The following is a 25877-nucleotide window of genomic DNA, read 5'->3' as shown; positions in this document are numbered from 1 at the left end:
CTCTATTTACAATAGCCCGGAGATGGAAACAACCTAAGTGCCCGTCATCGGATGAATGGATAAAGAAGATGTGGCACATATATACAATGGAATATTACTCAGCCATAAAAAGAAACGAAATTGAGCTATTTGTAATGAGGTGGATAGACCTAGAGTCTGTCATACAGAGTGAAGTAAGTCAGAAAGAAAAAGACAAATACCGTATGCTAACACATATATATGGAATTTAAGAAAAAAAATGTCATGAAGAACCTAGGGGTAAAGCAGGAATAAAGACGCAGACCTCCTAGAGAACGGACTTGAGGTTATGGGGAGGGGGAAGGGTGAGCTGTGACAGGGCGAGAGAGAGTCATGGGCATATACACACTAACAAACGTAGTAAGGTAGATAGCTAGTGGGAAGCAGCCGCATGGCACAGGGATATTGGCTCGGTGCTTTGTGACAGCCTGGAGGGGTGGGATAGGGAGGGTGGGAGGGAGGGAGACGCAACAGGGAAGACATATGGGAACATATGTTTATGTATGACTGATTCACTTTGTTATAAAGCAGAAACTAACACACCATTGTAAAGCAATTATACCCCAATAAAGATGATAAAAAAAAAAAAAAGATATACCATGCTTATGTATTGGAAGAATTAATACTATTAAAATGACCACAGATTCATTGTAATCCCTATCACAATACCAGTGGCATTTTTCACAGAACTAGAACAAATTATTCTAAAATTTGTATGGAAACACAAAAGACCCCAAATAGCCAAAAGAATCCTGCAGAAGAAGAACAAAACTGGAGATATCATGCTCCCTGGATTCAAACTATACTACAAAGCTGCAGTAATCAAAACAGTATGGTGCTGGCACAAAAACAGACACACATTATCAATGGAATCAAAAATCAAGAGCCAAAAAAAAAAGAAGCAAGAGCCAGAAATAAACCCACATGTATGGTCAATTAATCCACAACAAGGAAGGCAAGAATGTACAATGGGGAAAGACAGCCTCTTCAATAAATGGTGAACAGCTAGATGCAAAAGAATCAAAGTGGACTACTTTCTCACACCACATACAAAAATAAACTCAAAATCGATTAAAGACTTAAATGTAAGACCCCAAACCATAAAACTCCTGGAAAAAAACATAGGCAGTATGCTCTTTGACATCAGTCTTAGCAATGTTTTTATGGATATGTCTCCTCAGGCAAGGGAAACAAAATCAAAAATGAACAAATGGGACTACATCAAACTAAAAAAGCTTTTTCATGGCAAAGGAAACTAACAACAGAACAAAAGGCAACCTACTGAATGGGAGAAGATATTTGCAAACAATATATCTAATAATAGGTTAATATCCAAAATATACAAAAAAAAAAAAAACTCATACTACTCAACACCAAAAAAAAAAAAAAAAAAAAATTGGGCAGAGGACCTGAATAGACATTTTTCCAAAGAAGACATATGGATGGTCAACAGACATATGAAGAGATGCTCAACATCACTAATATCAGGGAAAACTACAGGATATCACCTCACATCTGTCAAAATGTTTATTATAAAAAAGACAACAAATAGCAAGTGTTGGTGAGCATGTGGAGCAAAGAGAACCCTTGAGCACTATTGGTATGAAAGCAAATTGGTACAGATACCATGGAACACATTATGGAGGTTTCTGAAAAAAACTAAAAATAGAACTACCATAGGTTGCTGCAATTTCACTTCTGGGTATTTTTGTGGAGGAAACAAAAACATTAATTCAAAAGGTATAGGCAACCCTATTTTCAGTCCAGCATTATTTATGATAGCCAGGACATGGATGCAACCTAAGTGTCTATCAACAGATGAATGGATAAAGAAGATGTGGCATATATATTCAATGGAATATTACTTAGCCATAAAAAGGATGAAATGTTGCCATTTGTGACAACATGGATAGATCTGGAGAGTATTATGCTAAGTGAAATAAGTCAGACAGAGAAAGACAAATGCCATGTCATTTTACTTATATGTGAAATCTAAAAAACAAAACAAACATAACAAAGCAGAAACAGAGGCACAGATACAGAGAACAAAAAGGTAGGTTTGTGGGGGGATGGGTGAAATAGATGAGGGAGATTAAGAGGTACAAACTTCCCATTAGAAAATTAATAAGTCACAGGGATGTAATGTATAACATAGGGAATATAGTAAATAATGTTTAATAACAATATAGTGATAGGTGGTAACTAGATTTATCATGGTGATCATTTTGTGATGTATTAAAATATCGAATCATGTTGTACACCTGAAATGCCATATTGTAAGTCAGTTATACTTCAATTAAAAAAATACATTAATAGGAAAGGATTAATAGATTGTATGATTAAAAGAAAAAAAATCATAAGTAAAGCCAAAAGACAAACTGGTGAAGATCTTTTCAAAATAGTATAAAGAATTACTTTTTTTAATACGGGAAGAGACTAAAGGCATGAAAAAGCAATTCACAAAAGAAGAAATACAATAATTAATAAACACCATCTTTTTAAAAAATTTGCTAATGATGAAAGACTATACATTAAAAACTATGGAAAAAGAATTTCACCTACCATATTAACAAAAGTTAAAAAGCAGTAATATTCCTGCAATTTTGAAGATATGGGAAGGTACACACACACACACACGCACACACACACACATTCTTTGACCTAGTTATTCTGTCTCTAAGAATTTATCCTAAAGGTGTTATGGATAAGATAACAAATACATATGTACAACAATGTTTATCACATTTTTATTTATAATGGGGGTTAAAAAGAAAAAAATGTCTAAAAATTCAATAATGTGGACTAGGTGAAATAAATTATGGTACACCTATACTGTAAAACAACAGGCAGTCATTAAAAATATGATGAAATTTTTCATCTGTTCAGTTGGAATGGTTTACAAAATATTGTGGGACAAAATCAGATCACAAATCAATATGTAGAGTATAATTCACTTTAAAAAAATGATTTTACATGTTATGTGTTGAAAAAACTAAGGAAAATTAAGCACTAAACATTAAGAATAGTTATCTATGAGTGATAGAAGATAAATGATTTTTACTTTATTTCTGTGCTAGATTAACTAATAGTTGGAAAGTGTTAAGTTTCCTTTTGATAAACAGATAAGAATGCTAAGTGATGATCACATCAGTATTTGTTACATTGTCATTTGATTCTTGAGTTTTAAATTTATTAAAATCCAAACCAATGAGTTTCATCCATAAAACCTTAAGTTTTAAAGTTAACATATTATATATTTAAGCTTAGTATTATATGAATTACCATAAATTTTTAATTAACTACATCCAAACTTATGACAGTTTATACTTAGCCTTCCAGTGACTAGTACAGAAGTAGAACACAGAAAGTGCTGGGAAAACATTATTGGAAAGAATATAACATAGCCACTCATCAGAAAAGGAAGGATTTATTTGTCCCCTGTGGTCCAAGGTAGGGAAAAAAAAAAAAAAGCTTAGTTCTTAGAAAAGAACTTAGTTCTTAGTTCTCTTTAGAAAAGAGAAAAATAGAGAAAAATAGAGAAAAAAAAAAAAGCTTAGTTCTTAGAAAAGAACTTAGTTCTTAGTTCTCTTTAGAAAAGAGAAAAATAGAGAAAAAATAGAGAAAAATAGAACCATGATCAGGTATTCTTGAGCAAGTCATTTGTGAGTATACATATGTCATTTTGGCAGAAAAGAAAGAATCCTAATAATGATAGGTGGCAAGTATGATGCTAGCCTTACAACATGTGCTATTTAATATTCACAGAAATCCTAAGAAAAGGATTCTTGTTTCTGCTTTGCCAGAGGAAATTGAGGTGCCACTCCCATAGACCTGAAAAAGATTTTGCGTAGAACAGGCATCTGCATTCAAAACAAGCACTAATGATTCTGATGTTGGTTTTTCCTGAGTTATACTCTGAGAAACACTGTACTAAACCATGCTGAAAATATACACAACACATGTTCACATGCACTTTCTCTGGCATTCACATTTTCTAATACAGAAAAAGCTTTGATTGTATTTGAGTAATAACACCATTTCTTTTGTTTAGCTTTTGTTTATTTTTGATCTAGCTATACTTGTGTGTAACTCATCTCTGGGAAGAAAATAAAATATTTGCCCTAAGTATTCATTTCACAAAGAATAGAATACTCTAGTTTAAAAAACATTTTTTGATTTTATTATATCATTATTAATTTTATAGCATTTTATCTTAAATATTATTACATGTATTTATTTTCTTTTTTATAATTAACAAAATCATAGGAAATAAGAAGGAATATTACATATTAAATATAAGGAAATTGACATACAATGAATTTTAATTAATATAACTTCTCTTTCTTGTAATAGCAATATTTATTAAAATGATTGTTAAATAGCACAAAATGCTAAAAAAGGTTTGTAAAGGCTTTTAATTTTTAAATTTATTTTACATGTTCGGTTACAAATTTAAATAAATACTAAGGTTCTTTATGTTTGATAAATGCGCATGTGTTTGACCTTAGGTGGAATACCATTGAAAAACAAAAATGAGAAGCCTATATTCTTTTGGGACTGCCTCCCAAATAAGTTTTTAGGTAAGGCTAAATATCTGAGTACAGTTTGTAATTTAACAGGTGAGAGTCTTTGATCCTCCACAGAGATAGTCTTCAGTTTTGTAAATGTAACTAAAACTCATTTAAGGTAACTTGCTAAAAAGGAAGTGATCACACACATTGCTCTGAAGTTTTTAAGTGTCTTATGTGTATGTGTAATGTTTGGATATAGAACTACTGTAAGTTCCCAGTGTTTAAATAAAATTTTCTGAAAAACCTTGCCACAGTGTCTGATACTCTATGCCAAATATACCATTGGCTTAAGATATTTGATATTTAAATAATCTTGGAGAAAATGCATTACATTTTCATTAGTCATTAAGCCTTTAGCAAGAATAAGCTTAGGAGATTTGTAGAGAATTCCTTAGATTATGTAACGCCTTATTTTTTCCTGGCCTCTTCCTACATACCTGCTGTATGACTCCTTCCTTTAAAAGTTCCTCTCTGCCTACCATCTGCCATCCACAGGTCTTCTTTTACGCCCCCATAATTAATGCAGACTTCAGTATCTGGTTTTCATTCTTATCACATGCCATTGATTTAAATGTCAATGTGAATGGCCTCTCTAATACTCTGGTCTGGACTCATTTCTTTGATTCCCTCAAGTCGAGTGACCTTTATCTCCATTACACGTCTGCTATTCACCACTGTAGCTGCACTCTGGGCGCCCATAGTTAGAACCACTCCATCTCCAAACTCATACTCAGATATCCACTCTCTGAACATATGCTGCCTCTATCCAAAATTCTGACCCTTTTTGTACTGCCATTCCTGAATATCACCTTCAACACTTCTAATTTCTTGATTATTCCAATCTGTCATCTTCTATATTCACCAATGAATCCCATAACCACAAATGCCACTACATATTTTTGATCTTTACCTTCAATTGCACCTCAACATTGTTTACCTGTCTTCAGCTCTCTCTGCCAATTTCCCACAGATACCATATGAAAACTTTAGTCCTAAAGCCCCTTACCACACTTTTCACAGAGACCCCCTTCCTCTTACAGTGGTTGTTTTCTTATTTCACCTATTCTTACCTTTGTTCCATTCCTCCACCTACACTCTAGATTCATTCCATTCCCTCATTCCTCCTCAGGGAACTCACAATATCTTTTCATTGTTTCTGAGATCCACCTGGCTGCCTAAATCGATAACTGGCATCACCATTTTTATTTCTCATCTCACACCCTCTACAATCCATCAGTTCTCCCTATTCTCTGAAGTATGTGCACGTCTCTTCATGGTTCCTCCCTGTCTTAATTGTGGCTCTCATCAACATTTCCTGTAAAAGGCTATGAACAGGTCCCTCTGCTTCTATTTTTGCCTTGCCTGCTGCCTGTACCTCTCCTCAATCCATTTTCCACATTAGTCACCTAAGTGATTATTTTTTAGATGCACATAAGATCTTATCATACCCTACCTACAGTCCTTCAGCATCTCTCCACATGCTTATAAGGGAGATAAAAGGCTCTTCATTCTTCTTTAGCCTAATATTGAACCACTACCCAAGCAGTGTTTCATATTTTGTGTTTCTGCAGTATTGAATTACTGATATTTTTTGGTATTGACTTCTGTTTTATTTCTATATGCCTTTGGACATGTCCTTCTGCCTGCAAGGAACATCCCTGTCTAACTTGGTAAACTCCTTTCTATCCTTGAAAATCCTCCTTAGGCATTACCTCCCCTGCAAACTCTTCCATGATCCTTCCTCTCCTCCTTTCCACCCAGACAGAATTCTTTCCTTGTACTACTTCTATTCCATGTAAATACTTCTGCCACATATACTACCCTCTATTCTACTTACAGGTTTATAGGTACTCTTAGACTATTGTTCTCTTCTTACTAGTTGTGCCTCAGTCATGCAAGTCGTATCTCAGTTTGGTTTTTATATCCTCAGTGCCTGGCACATAATAGGCATAGACTTTCAAAAATTTTTTTTTTTTTTTTCTGAACTAAGCTGAGTGGAGCCAAATCGCTATTATAGCTTTTCATGCATTGTTTCAATGATTATCTGTATTTGCGGGGGTGTGTATGTGTATCTTCCATAAAATGCTTTGTAGATGTTTGTGGAATAATAAGAGGAAGAATACTGACAGGAGGTTGGTAAGGAGATCATTTGGTAAACACTAGGTAATGCTACCTCTTCAGCTTTTCCCAACTCCCAGGCTTTCAGTAGAACTACACAGGCACACCATGAATGCCTTTATCTTAACAATTAGCTATTGAATTGGAATTGTCTCTGTGTAACTGCACCCTAACTAGACAGTGCCTACCATGAGAACAAGAAACCAGTTTGTGTGCGTGTTACTTGTGCTCATACAAGGTTACTTGTGATCATACAAGGTTTTATTAACTAAATATAAGGTATTGTGAAGGTAAAGTTAAATAAGCTAAGAAAATACAATTGTAAATAAAACCTCTACTTACAAGTAGTAAGACACATTTAACTCTTAATTATTATCCTTCTAATTGGGAACTGGGATTCCTATTTCCACTTTTGTATTTTCCTTGATACAGTCTCCAAACCTTTTTTTTTTGAACCAAAGTAAATATTTATTTAGAATGAGAAAAACAATGCAATGACAACAAATTAAAAATTTTAAAAAGCTGACAAATACCACAAACATCAAAAAATCCATAAAAATATTTTAAATCAACTGCCTGTATTTTTAGTTTTTTGATTGCCTCTTCATTTGAAAACAATTTTATAGTGCATTTTCTTTGTGAGAATAAATAATTTGGTATTTTCTCCAGGATAGGCAATCAAAATTTATTTTTATTATTGAAAGTTTAGAAAAGTTAATTTCAGTAACAACTTGTAGTGTCAATTTTTAGTGTTGTTAAATTTGGGGAAACTTGTCATGAGTTTCTTATGTGAGCTCAATGATTTCAGGGCATTTCAAGTTTTCTTGGGCAGTGTAATTAGTATTTAAATTGCTCACTAACCTGTTGTTAAGCTCTTTTTGTAGATGTATATTATAAGTTCTGGATTATCCTTGTAGATTCCAATATTTCTTACCAAATCAACAAGAGATTTTTTAAAAATTTCAATGTGTTTATATAATTTATTCTTCTTCATCAATTATCCAAAAAATTAGGAGTCTGCTTATTAACTATATTTAAAATGTATTTATACCTTGAAGTAGATTACTGATTTTGGTTTTATTTGAAAAAAAATTTTTTCTTCCATCTCACTTTTTTATCATAATTTCTATTGATTTCATTTAGTAATATGTAAAAACTAATTTTATTGTATGATGTATATATAATTGTATATGTTACATTGTTAAACATATTCCTCAAGAAGAAAACTTCTGTTTTGACTAGATTAATGAGAACTGAATCCTACACCTACAATTTTTTACATCTGGGGGTTGAAAGGATTTACTGACTTCATTATCCACAGACTTCTGGTGCTTCATGCCATAGGACATGTTCTTATCATGACACCTCCTCTGACCTCCACTTTAGTCTCTGAAGCCAGGTGAGCTGTCTCAGTGGAAGGTAAGAATGTTGCTGGAAGCCTTTTCTACACCTAAATAGCAATAACTTGACTATGCATGGAAGTGATTGTGAAACTCCACACCTTTTAAAATGGTAAATCCTACTATATTACTGTCCCACTTAAACACTTCAATGCTTCCCATTGCTCTTAAAATAAAATTCAGTCTCCTTACTGGAGCCTACAAAAAACTGTAGGATTTCAGCTTTTCCTGTCTCTCCAAACTCATCTTCAGCATTCTCTTCTTGCTTTCTATTCAACCATACTGGTCTTAATCAGTTTCTGAAATATGCTAAACTTTTTCTCACCTCAGGACATCAATACCTACAGTTCCCTTTCCCTAAATACCTTTTTCCTATTCTATATCAGCATTCAGCCCTAGCTTAGATGATCCCTTTTCAAAGAGGCATTTCATCTTCAGTTATCCCATTCCAGTCAAGCTTTCTTTGCCTTTACACAGCCTCCTTTGCAGTACTTGCCTTTTGAGTCCTCTTTCTAAATACTTTTTTCTGGAATGGGTTTTCTTAATCAGCATCCCTTTCCTAATGTTCCAGTTTATCTATAACGTGTATGTATATGTTATATATGTATGGGTACATATTTTTTTGTGTGTGTACATAAAAAAGCTGTTTGAAAACCTCAACTTAAATATTCTTTTATAATCTCATATTTACAAGTCCCAGTTTGAACTCATCATTTCCCTCCTTAAACCTGTTCTGCCTCTTGTGTTCCCTATCTTATGTCATCACCACCTATTCACTTGTTCACCCAATTCAGAAACCCCGAGTCACCCTAGATTCTCTTCTTATTCACTCCTTCCACCCAGTCTGTCACAAAACTATTGATTTCACTTCAGCAGCACCTCTCAGATCTATCCCTTCTTCTTTGGTACTTATCTCAGACATCATTATTTTTTATTGGAGTTATTGCAGACACCCCCAGGGAAGCCTTCTGTGGCCTGTTTAATATTGCTATATCTTACACCCCACACACACAATCTGCCCTCCATAGTGCTGTGAGAACGACCCTTCCAATATTCAAAAAGATAAGTTATGAAAGATTCAAATTTTGATTCATGTCCACTTCTTCTGTTTCCTTTCCACACTGCTGTTTCCCCTACTCCAACTTCTGTACGCCAGACAAGTTTTCTTTTCCCTTTGCACCGTCTCTTCTTCCTTGCCTTCTTCCTCCAGCCAGCTGGAAGAAACCAAGCAAAAGCTGTTCCGAAAACGGCTCTAACATTCCAAGCCTAAGGGTCAGTTTAGGCATTCCTTACACTATGCTCCCAACTTAAATCTACTCCCCTATCGCAATACTTAGCATAGCCCACAGAATTTGTTCACCAGCCCAGGGGCCCACCGGATTGTGAGCCCTGTAATTACACCCGTGTTCACCCGTGTTCCGCCTCTACGTCCCCCTAGTATAGTGGTAGTACCAAGTGGGGACTCTCAAAAATAACAGTGAAAAATTGAGTAAAAGAATAAAAGTGAAAATTAAAAACAAAGGATTCGGATTCAGATGGAGTCGCCTCAACGAATTTTGTTCCTTTCAGGACGGCAGTCTGTGTGCGATATGTATTCCTGTCAGAAGTTAACCATTTCCCTTATTCCATAACAGCCCGAATCCTAGCACCACTTAGACTCAGGCCAGGGACAGCTGCCAGCGCCTGCGGGATCCGCCGGCAGCTCCGACGCGGGAGGGGCTCAGTCGTAAGCTCACCGGAGGCCTCGCTCACAGAGGCTGCATAGCTCACAGACGCTGCCTGGAGTCCGCCGCCCGGCATCGCGCAGACGTCTCGTCTCGCGCCTCCCCGTGTCAGGCAAGCAGGACCGCCGGCTGGGGTCCCAAAGGCACCTCGGCGAAGCCTCCGCACCACGCACGGCTCCCGAGAGGCTGCGCCCGCCCCTCGCGCCCTGCACATCCCGAGAAACGCACGCCGCCAGTTTAACGGTTCTGCTCCCGCCGGGCTGCGCCGCGCTCTGGGCCCCAGGCGCCCGAGGCCCCGCCCCGCGCCCGCCCAACGCCCCTGGGAGCCGCCGTCTGCCCCGCCCTCGTCGCCGCCACCCTGAGCCTGGAGCGGACTCGCGGCTGCGGCTGTTCACGGACGGGCAGCCGGGCGCTCGGCCGCCGCGTCTAGGGCTGAGCGCCGCGACGCGGCTGCTTGTCCCGAAATCCTCCCGGATCTTTAGGCGGTAGGTGGCTGGGGATGACGAGCCATACGGGGACAGAAGTCAGGTCCCGGGGTGTGAGGAGGCCAGTGGACGCCGTCTCCGAGGGAGGAAACGGGGGAAGTTGAGGTGAGGGAGAGAACCTCTGGGGTCAGTCGGCGCAAATCAGGCAGGGCCTCCACAGGGTCCCCAAGGTGGTTCTTAGAGTGTGAAGGGAGCGAGCAGGTCGGAAGGAAAGGGGTGGGGACCGGTGTGGAAAACCGGGCGAGGGGCCAGTGGCCAAGGGAATTACACTGCTGAAGGGATATTGATAAAACAAAAACAAAACAAACACATAAAAAGCCCCGAAAAGGAAGTGCACATCGCCCGCTGTCCCAGGACCTGGTCCTAGGTAGTGGGATGGTTTGAAGACTGTTTCCCATGCCCTAGAATCATCCTTACTAATTTTGGGCAACAGTTTGTTTTTGTTTTTGAGATTACTGTAGTTGTTTTTATTAATAATAAATTAAATTCAATAAGAAAAGAAAACCCAGTAAGAATAAAGAAGCAAAAGACATGTGTGGTCACTTCACAGAAGGAAAGCAAATGGTTAATGAACGTATTTGAAGATGTTCTATGCAACTTGTATGTAAAGGTATTCTGTTTTACAAAAGTTGACATATAGCATTATAATAGTTTCAGGTGTACAACATATTTGTATCAAAATTTTATAATTGCTGATATTTTAGCAAAACTAAAAAAAAAAAAAACCTGAAAAAGGACAGTTACATCAATTATGACAACCACCAACACCCATTACCTGGACAGTTTTATCCCACCTCAATGTTAAATTGTGCTTGTATTGAAAGATGCTTCACAGAGAAAACAAAAATTTTGGGTCAGAAAGCATGAAATGGAAAAATATAAGGGGACACTCTAGGCTTATAACTTTTTGATATTTTAGTTTTAATTTTTCCTGCATATGGCAACACGATTTGTGGAGTATAAAGTGTCTTTCATCATGTAAGTCATAATTAGTTTATCCTGTACTCCTCTATATTTCCTTTATGTTATTTTTCATCTATCAGGTTATCAGTTTCTGCTGTTTACTTACAAGCAGCATTTGGCTTTAAGGAATCCTAACTTTGTAAAAGAGATATTTTGAAGTTGAAAATTAAGATTAAATCCTATCTGGTATAATCCTATATGGGAAATATACATGAGGTAAATGAAAGCATGGTCTTTTCACTTCTTCTCTCAGCTTATTTCTTTAATTTTATATGCTTTTATTTCTTAATTGCAGCAGAACCATCAGCAGTTTCTAAAGAAATCTAGAATTTAAGCTGTAAATTTTAAGTATAATATTCAGCTTTTAAGTATAATACATATTATGTTTCATATATCTAATCCATTCTGTGGATTAGAATGGCAGTGTACCATGTCTGCAGAGTGAGGAAAGCATAGTAATCCCACAATTATTTAGTAGTTGAAGAAAAATTGAAAATTGAGGAAATGAAAATTATTAGCACACACCACTTTATTCAGCAAGGTTTTATACATAAATGTTCCTTCTCATAATTAATTTTTTTTCCATACAAATAGTGTCCACATGGAATAGTGGAGAGTGAGGTGTCTTTACTTACCAAACACACAAGTTTAGAGACAAGGGCGTGAACTTTATAGTCGGAACCTCATTTCTACCAATTACTAACTGTGTGAACTTGAGCACATCTCTTATTTTTCTTAGCCTCAGGTTTCTCATCTGTAAAGTAGCTAATAATGATTTTCTACAACAGTTAATGTATGGCTCAAAATTAAATGAGATAGTATATGTAAAGCATTTAACATGTAGTAGGATCTCAAAAAATGAAGTTTTAATTAAAAAAGAATAGGATATATTGGGTAAAGAAAATTTGCCCCAATTGATCAGTATATATACTTATCTCATGGTACTATATTTTAGAAAATTTTAGGTTAATTTGTAATTTCAGAATTGGTGGGCCCTTATATTTAGTTTGATGTATTTTTTTAAACAAACAACCTAAGATATAGTTAGTATTCTAGATGAAGAATAGCACTTACACAGGTTTCCTGACTTGCAAACCAGTGTTCTGTTCATACCACTTGGCATTTTAAGATGATTTGTGTAAACTTGAAAAACAACTTTAGTTAGTAACCATTTCTCAGCATGTGTTAATATAATGAATTTTTGAGACATTGGATCAAAATGTCCTTTAAAAATATTTATACCACAAAACTATATATTTACATTTCAAAGACAACTTTATGACAGGCCCACTACTTGCTACCCAATGTTGTAGGTAGGGTTATGTTTTTTTTGCAACTGTTCTTTGTAACACTTGATATCATAAATGCCTAACCTAGGTAGCTTCAAAGGAAAGGAGTTCTACATTCAATGAGTGAGCAGACATTAGAGTTTAAGATTGAAGTTATTTTATATGCTGACTGTGTAGTTCAGCTGTCTTTATTTGTAACCCAGAGAATTAGGCTTTGGTTTGTGGAGCCCTGTTCTTCATAGATTCTGATCCTAGATCAGTTTTACAATAATTGCTTATTATTGTATAAGGTAAATACTTTTCCATTAATAACACTGTTTAAGACATGATGCTGTTATATAGTATGCATCCCAAACTTATTCCCTATAATGTCACTGTCTCTATGCAGACATAGTTTACTTTAATAATTTCCTTAACTGATGTGGATTTATGTATCTGGGGACTTTGCTGTAGTTTTCATACTACAAATTGAAAGGGTAGGTGGTACTGAAAAATCTTTTCGTTTGTTTGCTTGTTTATTTACATGTGTTGTAAAATCATATAAGAGTTCTGTAACTCCCCAACTCTTGAAAACTGTGGATTTGCATTGAATACTGGGGATTTGCATTGCTCAGCAACTGGAAAGACTTTACAACCTACCAACTCGATTTCAGCTGAGCAATGAAAAATAAAAAAGTGTGTGCCAAAGTACTCTATTGTATTCTTTTCATATGGGAAACAGGATGGAAAATTACTACTACTAGTATTAGTGTCCTAATTAAAATGGCTAGGATAAACATTAAATAATGCAATATTAGACTGTTCTTTGGTCCATATTAAAATATTCCCTTCCACATAGAAAATATTCAATAAATATTTGAAGTGGGTTTTTTTGCTACATATGCTTATAACTTTTTTTTTTCCTATTATATCAAAGTAGTGCATTAGTTTTGTTTAGAAGGTTGTTAATCACTGTGCTGAAATACCAGTTAACATACACATTACAAATCTAGATGGGTATTAACTTAGAGTACTGGCTTGCATCTCTCCGAATTTCAAGAAAAAGTAACTATTTTGTGCTTAGTTATCATTGCTAACTTTGAGAGATTGTTTATAAATTTATGATTTTAACACTTGAATTATGTCCAAAGGCATTTTTTTAAGATGAAAGCATTTCTTTGGAGCATAAAGAAAGTGATTAACCCTATTTTATACTTAGGGAAACAGTCACTTAGACCAACCTCTGCTTAAAATCATGGGTTACAATCAATTTCTGGATGAGCAAGTGCAAAATCAGGTGGAGTTTTACTTTTGACTTTGTCTTGATAGGTATCAAAATTTGGAAAGCTTTTGGTCCATTCAGGCATCGGAAGATTTTCATTAAATAGGAGGTATTTAAATTTATAGATTTATTTAGTAAAACTAATTATGTTGCAGCTACTAAGATACAAAGATAAATAAAGCCTAGTTTTTTTGGCTTAAACTAACTCACAGTCTAACCAATTAGGCATATAATAGATTTTTTGTATGATACATTTTAGAAAAATTAATAGGCAAAATATTGGGTTGGTCAAAAATTCATTCAGCTTTTTCATAAGAAGTCATGGAAAAACCCGAATGAACTTTTTGGCCAACCCAATACAATATGGACCACTGGAGGAAGAAAGAAAAATCATTATTGTTGCTACCACTATTGTTATTTTACTATCAACTATTTGTTAGGAACTAGAGAACTTCATGTGAACCAGTTTATTTAATGTTAGCGTTGAGACATGAGGATACTTTCCACGGAAGTAGAGGGAACTTGACCTTGGCTTTGAAGGATGAATAGCAATTTGGGAGAAGAGCAGCAGGGAGAGTGAGGGAACTCCAAACAGAGCACCTGAATATATATGATGAAACAAAATAACATTTATGAATTCAACAACTTATTGAACGTGTACTGTGTATTAGACACTGTGCTAGCCATTAGAGATATACCTGAGTGATAGAGCTATAATTTTATAGTCAGATAATAGGTATTTGAAACTAATGCAACACACTGGAAGAGGATACAGGGGTGATTTATGAGCACATAAGAAGGGTACTTAATGAAACTTGGACAGTTCTGCCTGTGTGGGAGGTGGAAAGAGAGTATGGGGCTAGCTTGATCATAGCATCTTGTCCAAAAGCATGGGGATGAGCATACCCATCACTTTTTAGACTCATGACCTTGGGCAAGTTACCTGATTTCCCTAAGCCTTCTCTGTAAATGAGGATAAAAAAAATGATAAAATTAACATTTATTTAACTTTTACTATGTACCAGGCATTGTGCTAATGCTTTATACAGATTTTCTTTTTTAGTCTTCATATCAAACTTAGGAGATAGGGGTTATTGTTTTCCATAATTACATAACTAAGTGGTGGAGCTATGATAAGAACCTAGGTAGGCTGACCCAAGACCTGAGCTCTAGCTGTTAATAGTGCCTAATTTATAAAGTTGTTCTGAATATTAAATAATATGACATAGGTAAGTGGTTTACTGTGTATGACACATAGATGTTGGGTCCTGTTTCTGTTAATAATTCAGGAGGTGATGGGGTACTGAAATTTTTTAAGCAGGTATGTGTGTAAGGAGATCATAGTTTGGAGACTATATTCACCCATTTGTTCAGCAGATGCTTGTTTTACACCTACTTTGGATCCAGTCCAAGTACTGAGTTAGTTGTAGGGGACACAGGAGGAATGAAAATATTGTTCCTCATTTTAAGAAGACTCTGTTCCTCACTTTTGCCTAGTATGGAAGACAAATCAGCCATTATAGTGTGGTATATAGTATAGTATAGTACAGTGTTCTCTAAGTGGCATGATAAGGGCATATTCACTGTGTCCCAGGTACATAGGTACATAGGGAGAGGGAGTATTTAAATCAGTCTAGGTGTTCAGGGAGATGAATTAAGAACTACTGTGGGACTAAAAGAGTAGTGGTGGGAGTAAAGAAAATATATTTTAGAGATATTTTGGAAGTAGAATGGATAGGAATTAGAGACTGATTATGGTGTGGGGGCTCTAATATAGACAAATTTAAGGTGTCTTTAACTGAGGGTGATATGAGGGAGTTGGTGATGACTTAAGGAATACAGGAGGAGGGACATCTTTGGAGTCAAAGTAATGAATTTGATTCTTTTTTATAGTAATAGCATTTATTTAGCACTTGCCTTGTGCCAAGTAGTCTTTTTTTTCTTCTTAACATCTTTATTGGAGTATAATTGTTTTACATTGTTGTGTTAATTTCTGCTGTATAACAAAGTGAATCAGCTATATGTATACATATATCCCCGTATCCTCTCCCTCTTGCATCTCCCACCCACCCTCCCTATCCCACCCCTCTAGGGGGACACAAAGCACTAAGCTGATCTCCCTGTGCTATGCGGCTGCTTCCCACTAGCTATCTATTTTACATTTGGTAGTGTATATATGTCAATGCCACTCTCTCACTTTGTCCCAGCTTACCCTTCCCCCCCCCGTGTCTTCAAGTCCGTTCTCTACATCTGCATCTTTATTCCTGTCCTGTCCCTAGGTTCTTCAGAACCTTTTTTTTTAGATTCCATATATATGTGTTAGCATATGGTATTTTTCTCTTTCTGACTTACTTCACTCTGTATGACAGACTCTAGGTCTGTCCACCTCACCACAAATAACTCAATTTCATTTCTTTTTATGGCTGAGTAATATTCCATTGTATATATGTACCACATCTTCTTTATCTATTCATCTGTCGATGGACGCTCAGGTTGCTTCCACGTCCTGGCTATTGTAAATAGTACTGCAATTTTGGATATGTTAAACTTGAGGTACCTATAGTAAAATATAAATGGAAATATCTTTTGGCAATTAGAAAGATAAAACTGGAATTTAAAAGAGAGGTAGATGCTGGATGTGTAAATTAGGGCATATTTATCATGCAGATAGGTATTTGCAATCATAAGAATAGATGAGAGTAGCTAAGAGGACCAAAGCCAAATTTGGACGAATCCCTAAGTTTATTTGGAGAAAAGTAGGAATCAGCTAAGGAAGTTAGAAGAGGCAGTCAAAGAAATAGGAAACAAAACTTAAAGAAAAGAATCAGGAGAGTTAAGGGAGGAAAATGTTTTAAAGAGGGAATATTCAGTTGTGACAGATGCTGTAAAGGGGTCTATGGTTTGTTGCATGTTATTTTAAATGCTTTGTTTTGTGTTTTCCACCTTAACTTATAAAATAGTTCTCTTCAAATGAATGTCGTGGTTATTTGTATATATGTTAAAGCAACTTGATTATCTTGTCTAGAAGATAAAATGTATTTTTCCCGCCTAAAGCATGGAACCTCAAGGTCTTTGAGACAATGGAAACCAAAAAATTGATTGGTAAACCACTTCAACCAGCAAGACCTGTTCGTCATCTGACTTCTCCTCCTGGTGAGTAATCTAGGGTACACATTTTAAAAAATTAATTGGTTAATGGCTAATTAGTATTTGAAAGGCCAAATAATATATAAATAATATGTATATACAATATATAAGTAAATAAATATATAAATGGTGGATGTTTAAAAAATAATGAAAACCAATGATCTCCACTGTTTGAAGAATTTAGAAATATTACCAAAGAGAAGGATTCTTTTTTTATTGAAATATAGTTGATTTACAATATTGTGTTAGTTTCAGGTATACAGTAATGATTCAGTTATATACATATATATATATATATCTTCAGATTATTTCCATTATAGGTTATTATAAGATTGAATATAGTTAATTGTGCTATACAGCAAATCTTTGTTGCTTATCTATTTTGTGTATAGTAGTTTGTATCTGTTAATCCCATACTCCTAATTTATCCCTCTGCTCCTCCCTTTCCCATTTGGTAATCATAAGTTTATTTTCTATGTCTGTGAGTCTGTTTTATAATAGATTCATTTGTATTATTTTTTAGATTCCACATGTAAATGGTATCATATATTTATCTTTGTCTGATTTACTTCACTAAGTATAATATTTTCTAGGTCCATTCATGTTGCTGCAAATGGCACTATTTCATGCTTTTTTATGGCTAATATTCCATTGTGTGTATATCACATCTTCTGTTGATGGGAACTTGGGTTGTTTCCATATCTTGGCTATTGTAAATAGTGCTGCTATGAACATTGGGATGCATGTATCTTTTTGAATTAGAAATTTTGTCTTTTCTGGATATATACCCAGGAGTGGGATTGCTAGATCATATGTTAACTCTATTTTTAGTTTTTAAGGAACCTCCATACTGTTTTCCATAATGGCTGCACCCATTTACATTCCCACCAACAGTGTAGGAGGGTTCCCTTTTCTCCACACCCTCTCCAGCAATTATTATTTGTAGGCTTTTTTTTTTTTTTTTTTTGTGGTATGCGGGCCTCTCACTGCTGTGGCCTCTCCCATTGTGGAGTACAGGCTCCGGACGCGTAGACTCAGCGGCCATGGCTCATGGGCCCAGCCGTTCCGCAGCATGTGGGATCCTCCCGGACCGGGGCACGAACCCGTGTCCCCTGCATCGGCAGGCGGACTCTCAACCACTGCGCCACCAAGGAAGCCCTATTTGTAGACTTTTTGATGATGGCCATTCTGACCTGTGTGAGATGATACCTCATTGTGGTTTTGACTTACATTAAGAAAATTCTTAATGGTCTACCAGACCAGCAAAGGTGGGAAGAACCTGTGTATTTTTTTTGCCTGAGAGCAACTTGTGTATCTTTTTTTTTTCATGTCTCATTTTCATGGTCAACAACTGGCTTCTGCTCAGAATGATACTCTCAATACAAATTGTGTCCTGTGATTATGATCACTGCAGAGTAGTCATCTGGAGAGAGCATTAGACTTTAAAAAATATACCTAATTGAAAAAAATTAGTACCAAGCAACACTTACAGATTAAGGCTGTGCTTGAGCTGGAACATAAAATCTAATTTTTCAGGAAATCTAAATTTTCTAAAATATTTTCTTTTGCCCATAAAACTAAACTTTTGGACAAATTCTTGAAATACTTGGTATTTAATTTCTAAATTTTTTATTATTATTTTCATTACTAGTATATATATTTATATTTTATGTATATTTGTCTATACATATATACATAAAATATAAAAGTTATTTAAATTCTGTTTAGTCCATGTGTTCAACTGAATAACTGGCTACTTAGAAAAGGGAAAATATAGCCCTTTTACTGGGTACAAAGATGAATCAGAAAATATAGAAATGACACAGCTCCTCAGTCCTCCATTTTTTCTCCTATCTTTGGTTCCTACAAAGAAGATTGTCTCTACTTTGGTAATGTTTCCTTTGAAGATGGCTGTGACTTAGGACAGACAAAATGAAATTAAGGGATCTTCTGGACCATAGTTTAGCAATGCTGAAGCTGTATCCTTCTGGTGCACTGAAGAAGCAGTTGTGTAGGGCGAAGTCTCAGATTTTTTCCTAAAGCGAGGGAAATAAAACCATTGGCAGCCGCTTCTTTCTGTGACTAGCCTTTTTACAGTACTCGTCCCTCCCTCATTTGTACAGGTTCAGTTTTCCACTGATCCTTTCCCTTGAAGGCTATTTCAGGGGTAGGTAGGAGTGGGCTGGTAGCCCTGATCTCTCATTTAATTATATCCTCTTAAGATCTGGACAGGAGTAGGGGTTTATTAAGCAGAAAAGTTAAGTAAATCAGAAATTAATTTTAGCCTTTCTCAGCATACTTCTGTACTCTCTGGACAACTCACATCCTCAAAGAAATCTACTTTTTCTTCAAGACCCAGATTGAATTATTTCTTTTCGTGAAGCCTTAGTTGATACCCCCAAAGCCCACTCTACTCTCCCCTGGTATCTTCTCTGTACCTGTCACATAACTTATTTTTATTATAGTCATTATTTATGAGCTTCTTTTTTAAAAATAAGCTATGAACTCTTATCTCTGAGCTTTTTTCATGCTTATAAACCCATCTCCTAACATGGTGGCTGACATTTCATTGTGTTGAGTAAATGAACTATCAGAAAACATTTCAAAACAGTGCCTAGAATATCCTAGGTACTTAAGGTTTTTAGGTGGTGGTATACCATTTATTGAAGTAATAGATATTTAAAACGTTTTTTTTTTTTTTCTCTCCTAACAGGAACAGTATTCCCTTTCAACTTCCAAAACGAATATCCATGCAACACCCAGTACTTACAAAGTGGAGTTAGCAGAGTAAGTCTTAGAAGTTATAATAAAATAAAGCATTACGACTGGAAAGTAACATTTCTTAGATGGCTGTTGTGTGCCAGGTACTATACTAAGTGCTTTATATACTTTTTAAAAGTTATGATCTATTTCAAGCATATATTAAAGAGAATAAACACTTATTAATACCCATTGCTCACCGTTTTCAAATCTAAATATTTTATTTTATTTGTTTTAGAAAATGTTAAAGCAAAAAACCTTACAGGTAAAATTTTAAAAACATATATATCCCTGCACCGTCCCATTTCCTTCCCATACTTCCCCAAGATAACTGTCCTCAATTTATTATTGTTTTCGTGAATGTATTAGTACTTTTGCTATAACAAATAGAATTGTTTTAACTGTTCTACAATTTTATATAAATAATATTTTACCTACACATATTCTGCTATGTTTTTTCACATTTAGGTTTATATTTAAAATTTTCTAATTTAATTTTTTGACTAAATAAAATAGTCACAAATTTAAAAATTCAAAATATACAAAATGATATTTAGTGAAGTTTCCCTCCAATCTCTATCCCCCGGTCACCTATTTCCTCTGATCAGAAGTAACCATTGTACCCCTTTCTTATCTAGAAACTTTCAGAAATACATTATGCATAGACAAGCATAAATATATTTACAAATGGAATACTAGGCAACTGTTAAAATGAGTAAAGCAGTTCAATATGTGCTGATACAGAATAATCTCTTTATATATATATATATTAAGCTACCACATTTCTTGTTCCATTTTCTGTCATGGGCATGACACTTGTTTCTGTTTTATAATAGAAATAGAAATATTTTATAATAAATGCTACAATAAACACCCATCTATATGTTATGTTTAATACATGTTTGAGAGGTTCTCAGTAGTATAAACCTGGAGTAGAATTGCTATATACTGTCAAATTTCTCTCCAAAGTGATTTGTACAAGCAATGCATGAAGTACTCTGATTTTTCTGCATCCTTACCCTGTTATTGTCAGACTTTCACTCTTTTTTTTTTTTTTGCGGTACGCGGGCCTCTCACTGTTGTGGCCTCTCCCGTTGCGGAGCACAGGCTCCGGACGTGCAGGCTCAGCGGCCATGGCTCACGGGCCCAGCCGCTCTGCGGCATGTGGGATCTTCCCGGACCGGGGCACGAACCCGTGTCCCCTGCATCGGCAGGCGGACTCTCAACCACTGTGCCACCAGGGAAGCCCGTGACTTTCACTCTTTTTTCATGTTTAATGGGTGAGAAATGTATCTTGTCGGTTTTAATTTTTAATTCTTTATTACTTTGAGTGCAGCATCTTTTCTTATGTTTAATTTGGCCATTTGGTTTTTCTCTTTTGTGAATTATCAGTTCATATCATTTGCCCATTTCTCTTGGTCTATGAGAGAATTGTTTTTTTTGTGTGTGTGTGTTTTTTTCAAACTTTAAAATTTTAATGTAGTCATATTTTAAATTTTTTATGATTTCATTCTTTGTGTCATTGTTTATGAAGTTTTCTCATCCCTAAGATCAAAGGATATTTTTCCTACATATTCTTCAAAAAGATTTAAAGTTTTGCTTTAATATTTAAGTGTATAGTCTACCTGAAGTTAATTTTTGTATGATATAGATAGAAATCTATTTTTTTCATATAGAAGACCAGTTGTAAAGCACAATTCATTGAATGATCTATTCTTTCCATTCAGGTTTATGCCATCTTTACTGTATAAGTTTTCAGATAAATAGGGCCTGTTTCTGGACTCTTAATTCTTTTCCATTGATCTATTTGTGTATCTCTGTGTCAGTACCATGATATCTTAATTACACTTGCTTTATATTAATTTTTTAAGCCATTGTAATGTTTTATCTGTTCCAGTAGTTAGCATTTCCCTAATTAATACAATAATAATATTCATACCTCTCTTTGGAACCCTTGACCTTCTTTTAGAACCTTTATAAGTAAAAAGGAGTATATTAATATTGTAAATTTTATAGAGAAAAATCAATTAATTAGATATACTTCTAAGTTTAAAATTTTGTCTGCTGCTTCAGTTATAATGCAAAAGTGACCAGACTCTATGTCAGAGATATATCACATAATTTATAATGAAGGACACTTTTTACTAACTCTCTGTATTTTTTTAAACCAACTTTATTAAGGTATAATTTACATACAGAAAAATGAACCCATTTGTTCAAAGAGTTTTGATAAATATATACCTCATGTAACTAACCCCACAATGAAGCTATAGAGCTGTAGTTTCATCTTTGCCCAAAATACTCTTTTATTCCTTTATAGTCATTCACCATCCCCACTTCCACTAATCCTAGTGCTCCCTCCTCCAGGCATCTGCTGATCTGCTTTCTTTAACTATACATTAGTTTTGGCTGCTCTAAAATTTCATATAAATGAAATCACACAGTCTATATTCTTTGGTGTTAAATTTTTTTTTTTTTTTTTTTTTGCGGTACGCGGGCCTCTCACTGTTGTGGCCTCTCCCGTTGCGGAGCACAGGCTCTGGACGCGCAGGCTCAGCGGCCATGGCTCACAGGCTTAGCCGCTCCGCGGCATGTGGGATCTTCCCAGACCGGAGCACGAACCCATGTACCCTGCATTGGCAGGCACTCTCAACCACTGCACCACCAGGAAAGCCCTGGTGTTAGATTTTTTTTGCTCAGCATAATGTTTTTGAGATTCTTCCATGTCCTTGTAGATAGCAGTAGTTGGTTTGTTTTTAATTTGGTATAGTATTCTGCTGTGTGAATATAGGACAATTTATTTATTCCTCAGTTGATGGACATTGGATTGTATCTAGTTTTGGGATATTATGAATAATGCTGCTGTGGATAATTGTGTTCACGTCTTTGTGCGGACATGCACACAATACCCAGGAGCGGAATTGACGGATCATATGTTAAGTTGGTTTAGAAACTGCCAAAATGTTTTCCAAAGTGGTTGTACCTTCTTACATTCCCACTAGTAGTGTGTGAAGTACCAGTTGCTTCACATCCTTGTCAACACTTGGTATAGTCAGTCTTCATTTTTAGCCATTTTAGTGTGTGAGTAGTTGTATCTCATTGTATTTTATATTTGCATTTTCCTAATAATTAATGAGATTGAGCATTTTATCATGAGTTTATTTATCATCTGTAGTTTTCTTTTTTCTTTTTGGTGTCTGTTGAGATCCTTTGCATGTTTCTAATATTTGAGTTGTCTTTTTATTCTTTTATTTTAAAAAATTATTTTAAAAGATAATATACAAAAGCAAATCACTATATCCTATATGTGTGAATTTATTTCTAAACTCTATTATGTTCTACTGATTTATATGTCTGTTTTTTTCTATTGAGATATAATTGACATATAATGTGTAAGTTTAAGGTATAGAATGTGATGATTTAATACATGTGTATGTTGTAAAATGTTTACCACAATGGGTTCAGTTAACATATCCTTCATTTCACATAATCACTATTTTGTTGTTGTTGTTTTGTTGTAGTGAGAACATTAAGATATACCCTCTTAGCAGCTTTCAATATACAATATAGTATTGTCAACTATAGTTATCATGCTATATACTAGATTCCCTATATGTCTATCTCTTGGTCACCATCACACTTTACAGACTGCTGTAGCTTTCTGATAAGTCTTGAAATCAAGTAATGAAAGTTCATTAATTTTATTCTTTTTCAAATTTGTTATTCTGGGTCCTCCGCATTTCCATATAAGTTTTAAATGAGGCTGTCAATTTCTACAAAAGAGCCTATTGGAATTTTGATTGAGTTTAAAAATTAATTTGAAAAGAATTAACATCTTAATTTTGAGTTTTTGATCCATAAACATGACATTTCTCTCTGTGCTTTGTTTTTTTCAGCATAGGGGTCTTGAGCACCTTTTGTCAAATTTATAAGCATTTTGTATTTTTTGATACTATTGTTAAGTGGTATTTTTTGTAAATTTCAAATTCCACATCTTGGATACTAGGATATAGAAATACTATTGATTTTTGTATATTGACCTTGCTAAACTCACTTAGATCTCATAGCCTTTTTGTAGTGTATTCCCTCCCATTCTTGCTCTATTGTCATAATTTTACTTTAGCTTGTGCTATAAATACACAGCACATTGCTACTATTTTTGCTTTTGTATATTATATTTTAAAATAATTTTTTAAAATAAAAGAATTAATTTTATTTTACCTTCATTTATTCCATTTCCAGCACTCTTAATTTCTTTGTGTAAATCCATGTTTATTACTGGTATTATCTTTCTTCTGCCTGAACAACTTCTTTTAATCTGTTTTTTTAAATTATTACCTCATAAATAAGCACTTGAAAACTTTGGCTTAACAACAACTTATTATCTTTCATGGGTCTGTGGGCTGACTGGTCTTAGGTGACCATTTCTCAAAGATGTGGTTGCAATCAGATAACATCTAGGTCTGGAGTGCTTTAAAGTCTTGACTGGACTGGATGGCCAGATGGCTCACTCACATGGCAGGTAGTTAATGCTGGCTGTTGGTTTAGAGTTTAGCTGCCCCTGTAGACTGGAAGGGGCACCTACAAATGACCTCACCAAATGGCTTGGGCTCTTTACAGCACCACATCTGGATTTCAAGACTAAGGCCTGGAAACCAGCAGGGGCCTGTCATATTAGATTGGTCTGAGCAATCATAGAGCTTGCTCAGATTCAAGGGGAGGAGATAAAAGAATGTCAAGAATTTGTGGCCATCTTTGATCTGTTTAAGAATAATATGAATTTCCCTTCATCTGTATTACCAATTCATGGCCTTCACCCATTCTTTTTATTTATTTATTTATTTATATTTTTTAATTAAAAAAAAGTTTTATTGGGGTATAGTTGTTTTACAATGTTGTGTTAGTTTCTGCTTTATAGCGAGTGAAGTGGAGTTCCCTGTGCTATACATCAGGTTCTCATTAGTTATCTATTTTATATGTATTAGTATATATATATATGTCAATCCCAATCTCCCAATTCATCCCACTTCCTCCTTCCCCCTTGGTGTCCATACATTTGTTCTCTACAACTGTGTCTCTGTTTCTGCCTTAGAAACAGGTTCATCTGTACCATTTTTCTAGATTTTCTCTTTCTGACTTACTTCACTCTGTATGGCAGTCTCTAGGTCTGTCCATGTCTCTACAAATGACCCAATTTCGTTCCTTTTTTATGGCTGAGTAATATTCCATTGCATATATGTGCCAGTCTCAGAGACCTCTGGGACAATATTAAATGCACCATTCTTTTTTATAGACTTTTTTCCCCATTGTTTCCTAGGAGCTCCTTTATACTACAGAAATTAGTTCTTTATGAGTTACAGTATTTTTCCGGTTTACATTTTGCCTTTTGAGAGTGTTTATAAATCTTACTCTTTAAATTTTCATCCTAGGAATGGATGTTGATATGAATTTGTCTCTTCCTGTTCTCCTTCCTTATCTCAGTGGTGTACATTTGTTTAAGATAAGTGACAGGGTCTGGGAACATTTTTGCTATAAAAATGAAAAGGCTAAATAGAATATCTAGGTGTGCAGATTGGGTATTTCACCACAAATTGCAAAGAACCTTGACTTGAAAAAAAAATGGTGTTTATTTTGCTTTACTCAAGCCTAGTCAACATTTTTCATTTCCTAAACTAGCCATATTATCCCATGTTTTGCAGCTCAAAGGCTGCTTTTCTTCCATAAACATTCATTTTTCACCGGTCAGCCAGCCTAACTCCTATTAATCCTGTAAGTGTTGTTTAAGCATCACTTCCTATGTAAAGTGTTTCCTGAAATTTCTAAGTCAAATTTGATACCCCTTCCTTCCATTGCACCTTCTGCATATCGTTATTATAGAACTTCTCAAGTTTTATTGTCATTTAGTGTTTTATTTTTCTGTCTACCTTTTAGTTTGTGATCCCTCCAGAAACATATACTGGAATGTCATGTTCATCTTTTTTTTTTTTTTTTTTTGCGGTACGTGGGCCTCTTACTGTTGTGGCCTTTCCTGTTGCGGAGCACAGGCTCCAGATGCGCAGGCTCAGCGGCCATGGCTCACAGGCCTAGCCACTCTGTGGCACGTGGGATCTTCCCAGACCGGGGCACGAGCCGGTGTCCCCT

General features: G+C 35.3%; 1 protein-coding gene across 1 annotated transcript in view; it reads left to right on the top strand.

The window, feature by feature from the left end:
- Positions 1-10198: 10198 nt before the first annotated feature.
- The window catches only part of LOC309974171 (uncharacterized protein C8orf88), a 40224-nt gene continuing 24545 nt past the window's right edge, over positions 10199-25877 (top strand). Inside the window, exons 1-3 of the mRNA XM_082858631.1 lie at positions 10199-10316; positions 16884-16982; positions 19690-19763. Coding sequence (XP_082714757.1) covers positions 16910-16982; positions 19690-19763 — 147 coding nt within the window. The 5' untranslated portion in view covers positions 10199-10316; positions 16884-16909. The remainder of the gene's footprint in view (positions 10317-16883; positions 16983-19689; positions 19764-25877) is intronic.

Source organism: Leucopleurus acutus (genome assembly GCF_964270905.1).
Source record: "Leucopleurus acutus genome assembly, chromosome: 17".
Taxonomy (NCBI): Eukaryota; Metazoa; Chordata; class Mammalia; order Artiodactyla; family Delphinidae; genus Leucopleurus; species Leucopleurus acutus.
The sequence above is the reverse complement of the archived record's forward strand: the minus strand, read 5'-3'. Positions and strand labels throughout refer to the sequence as shown.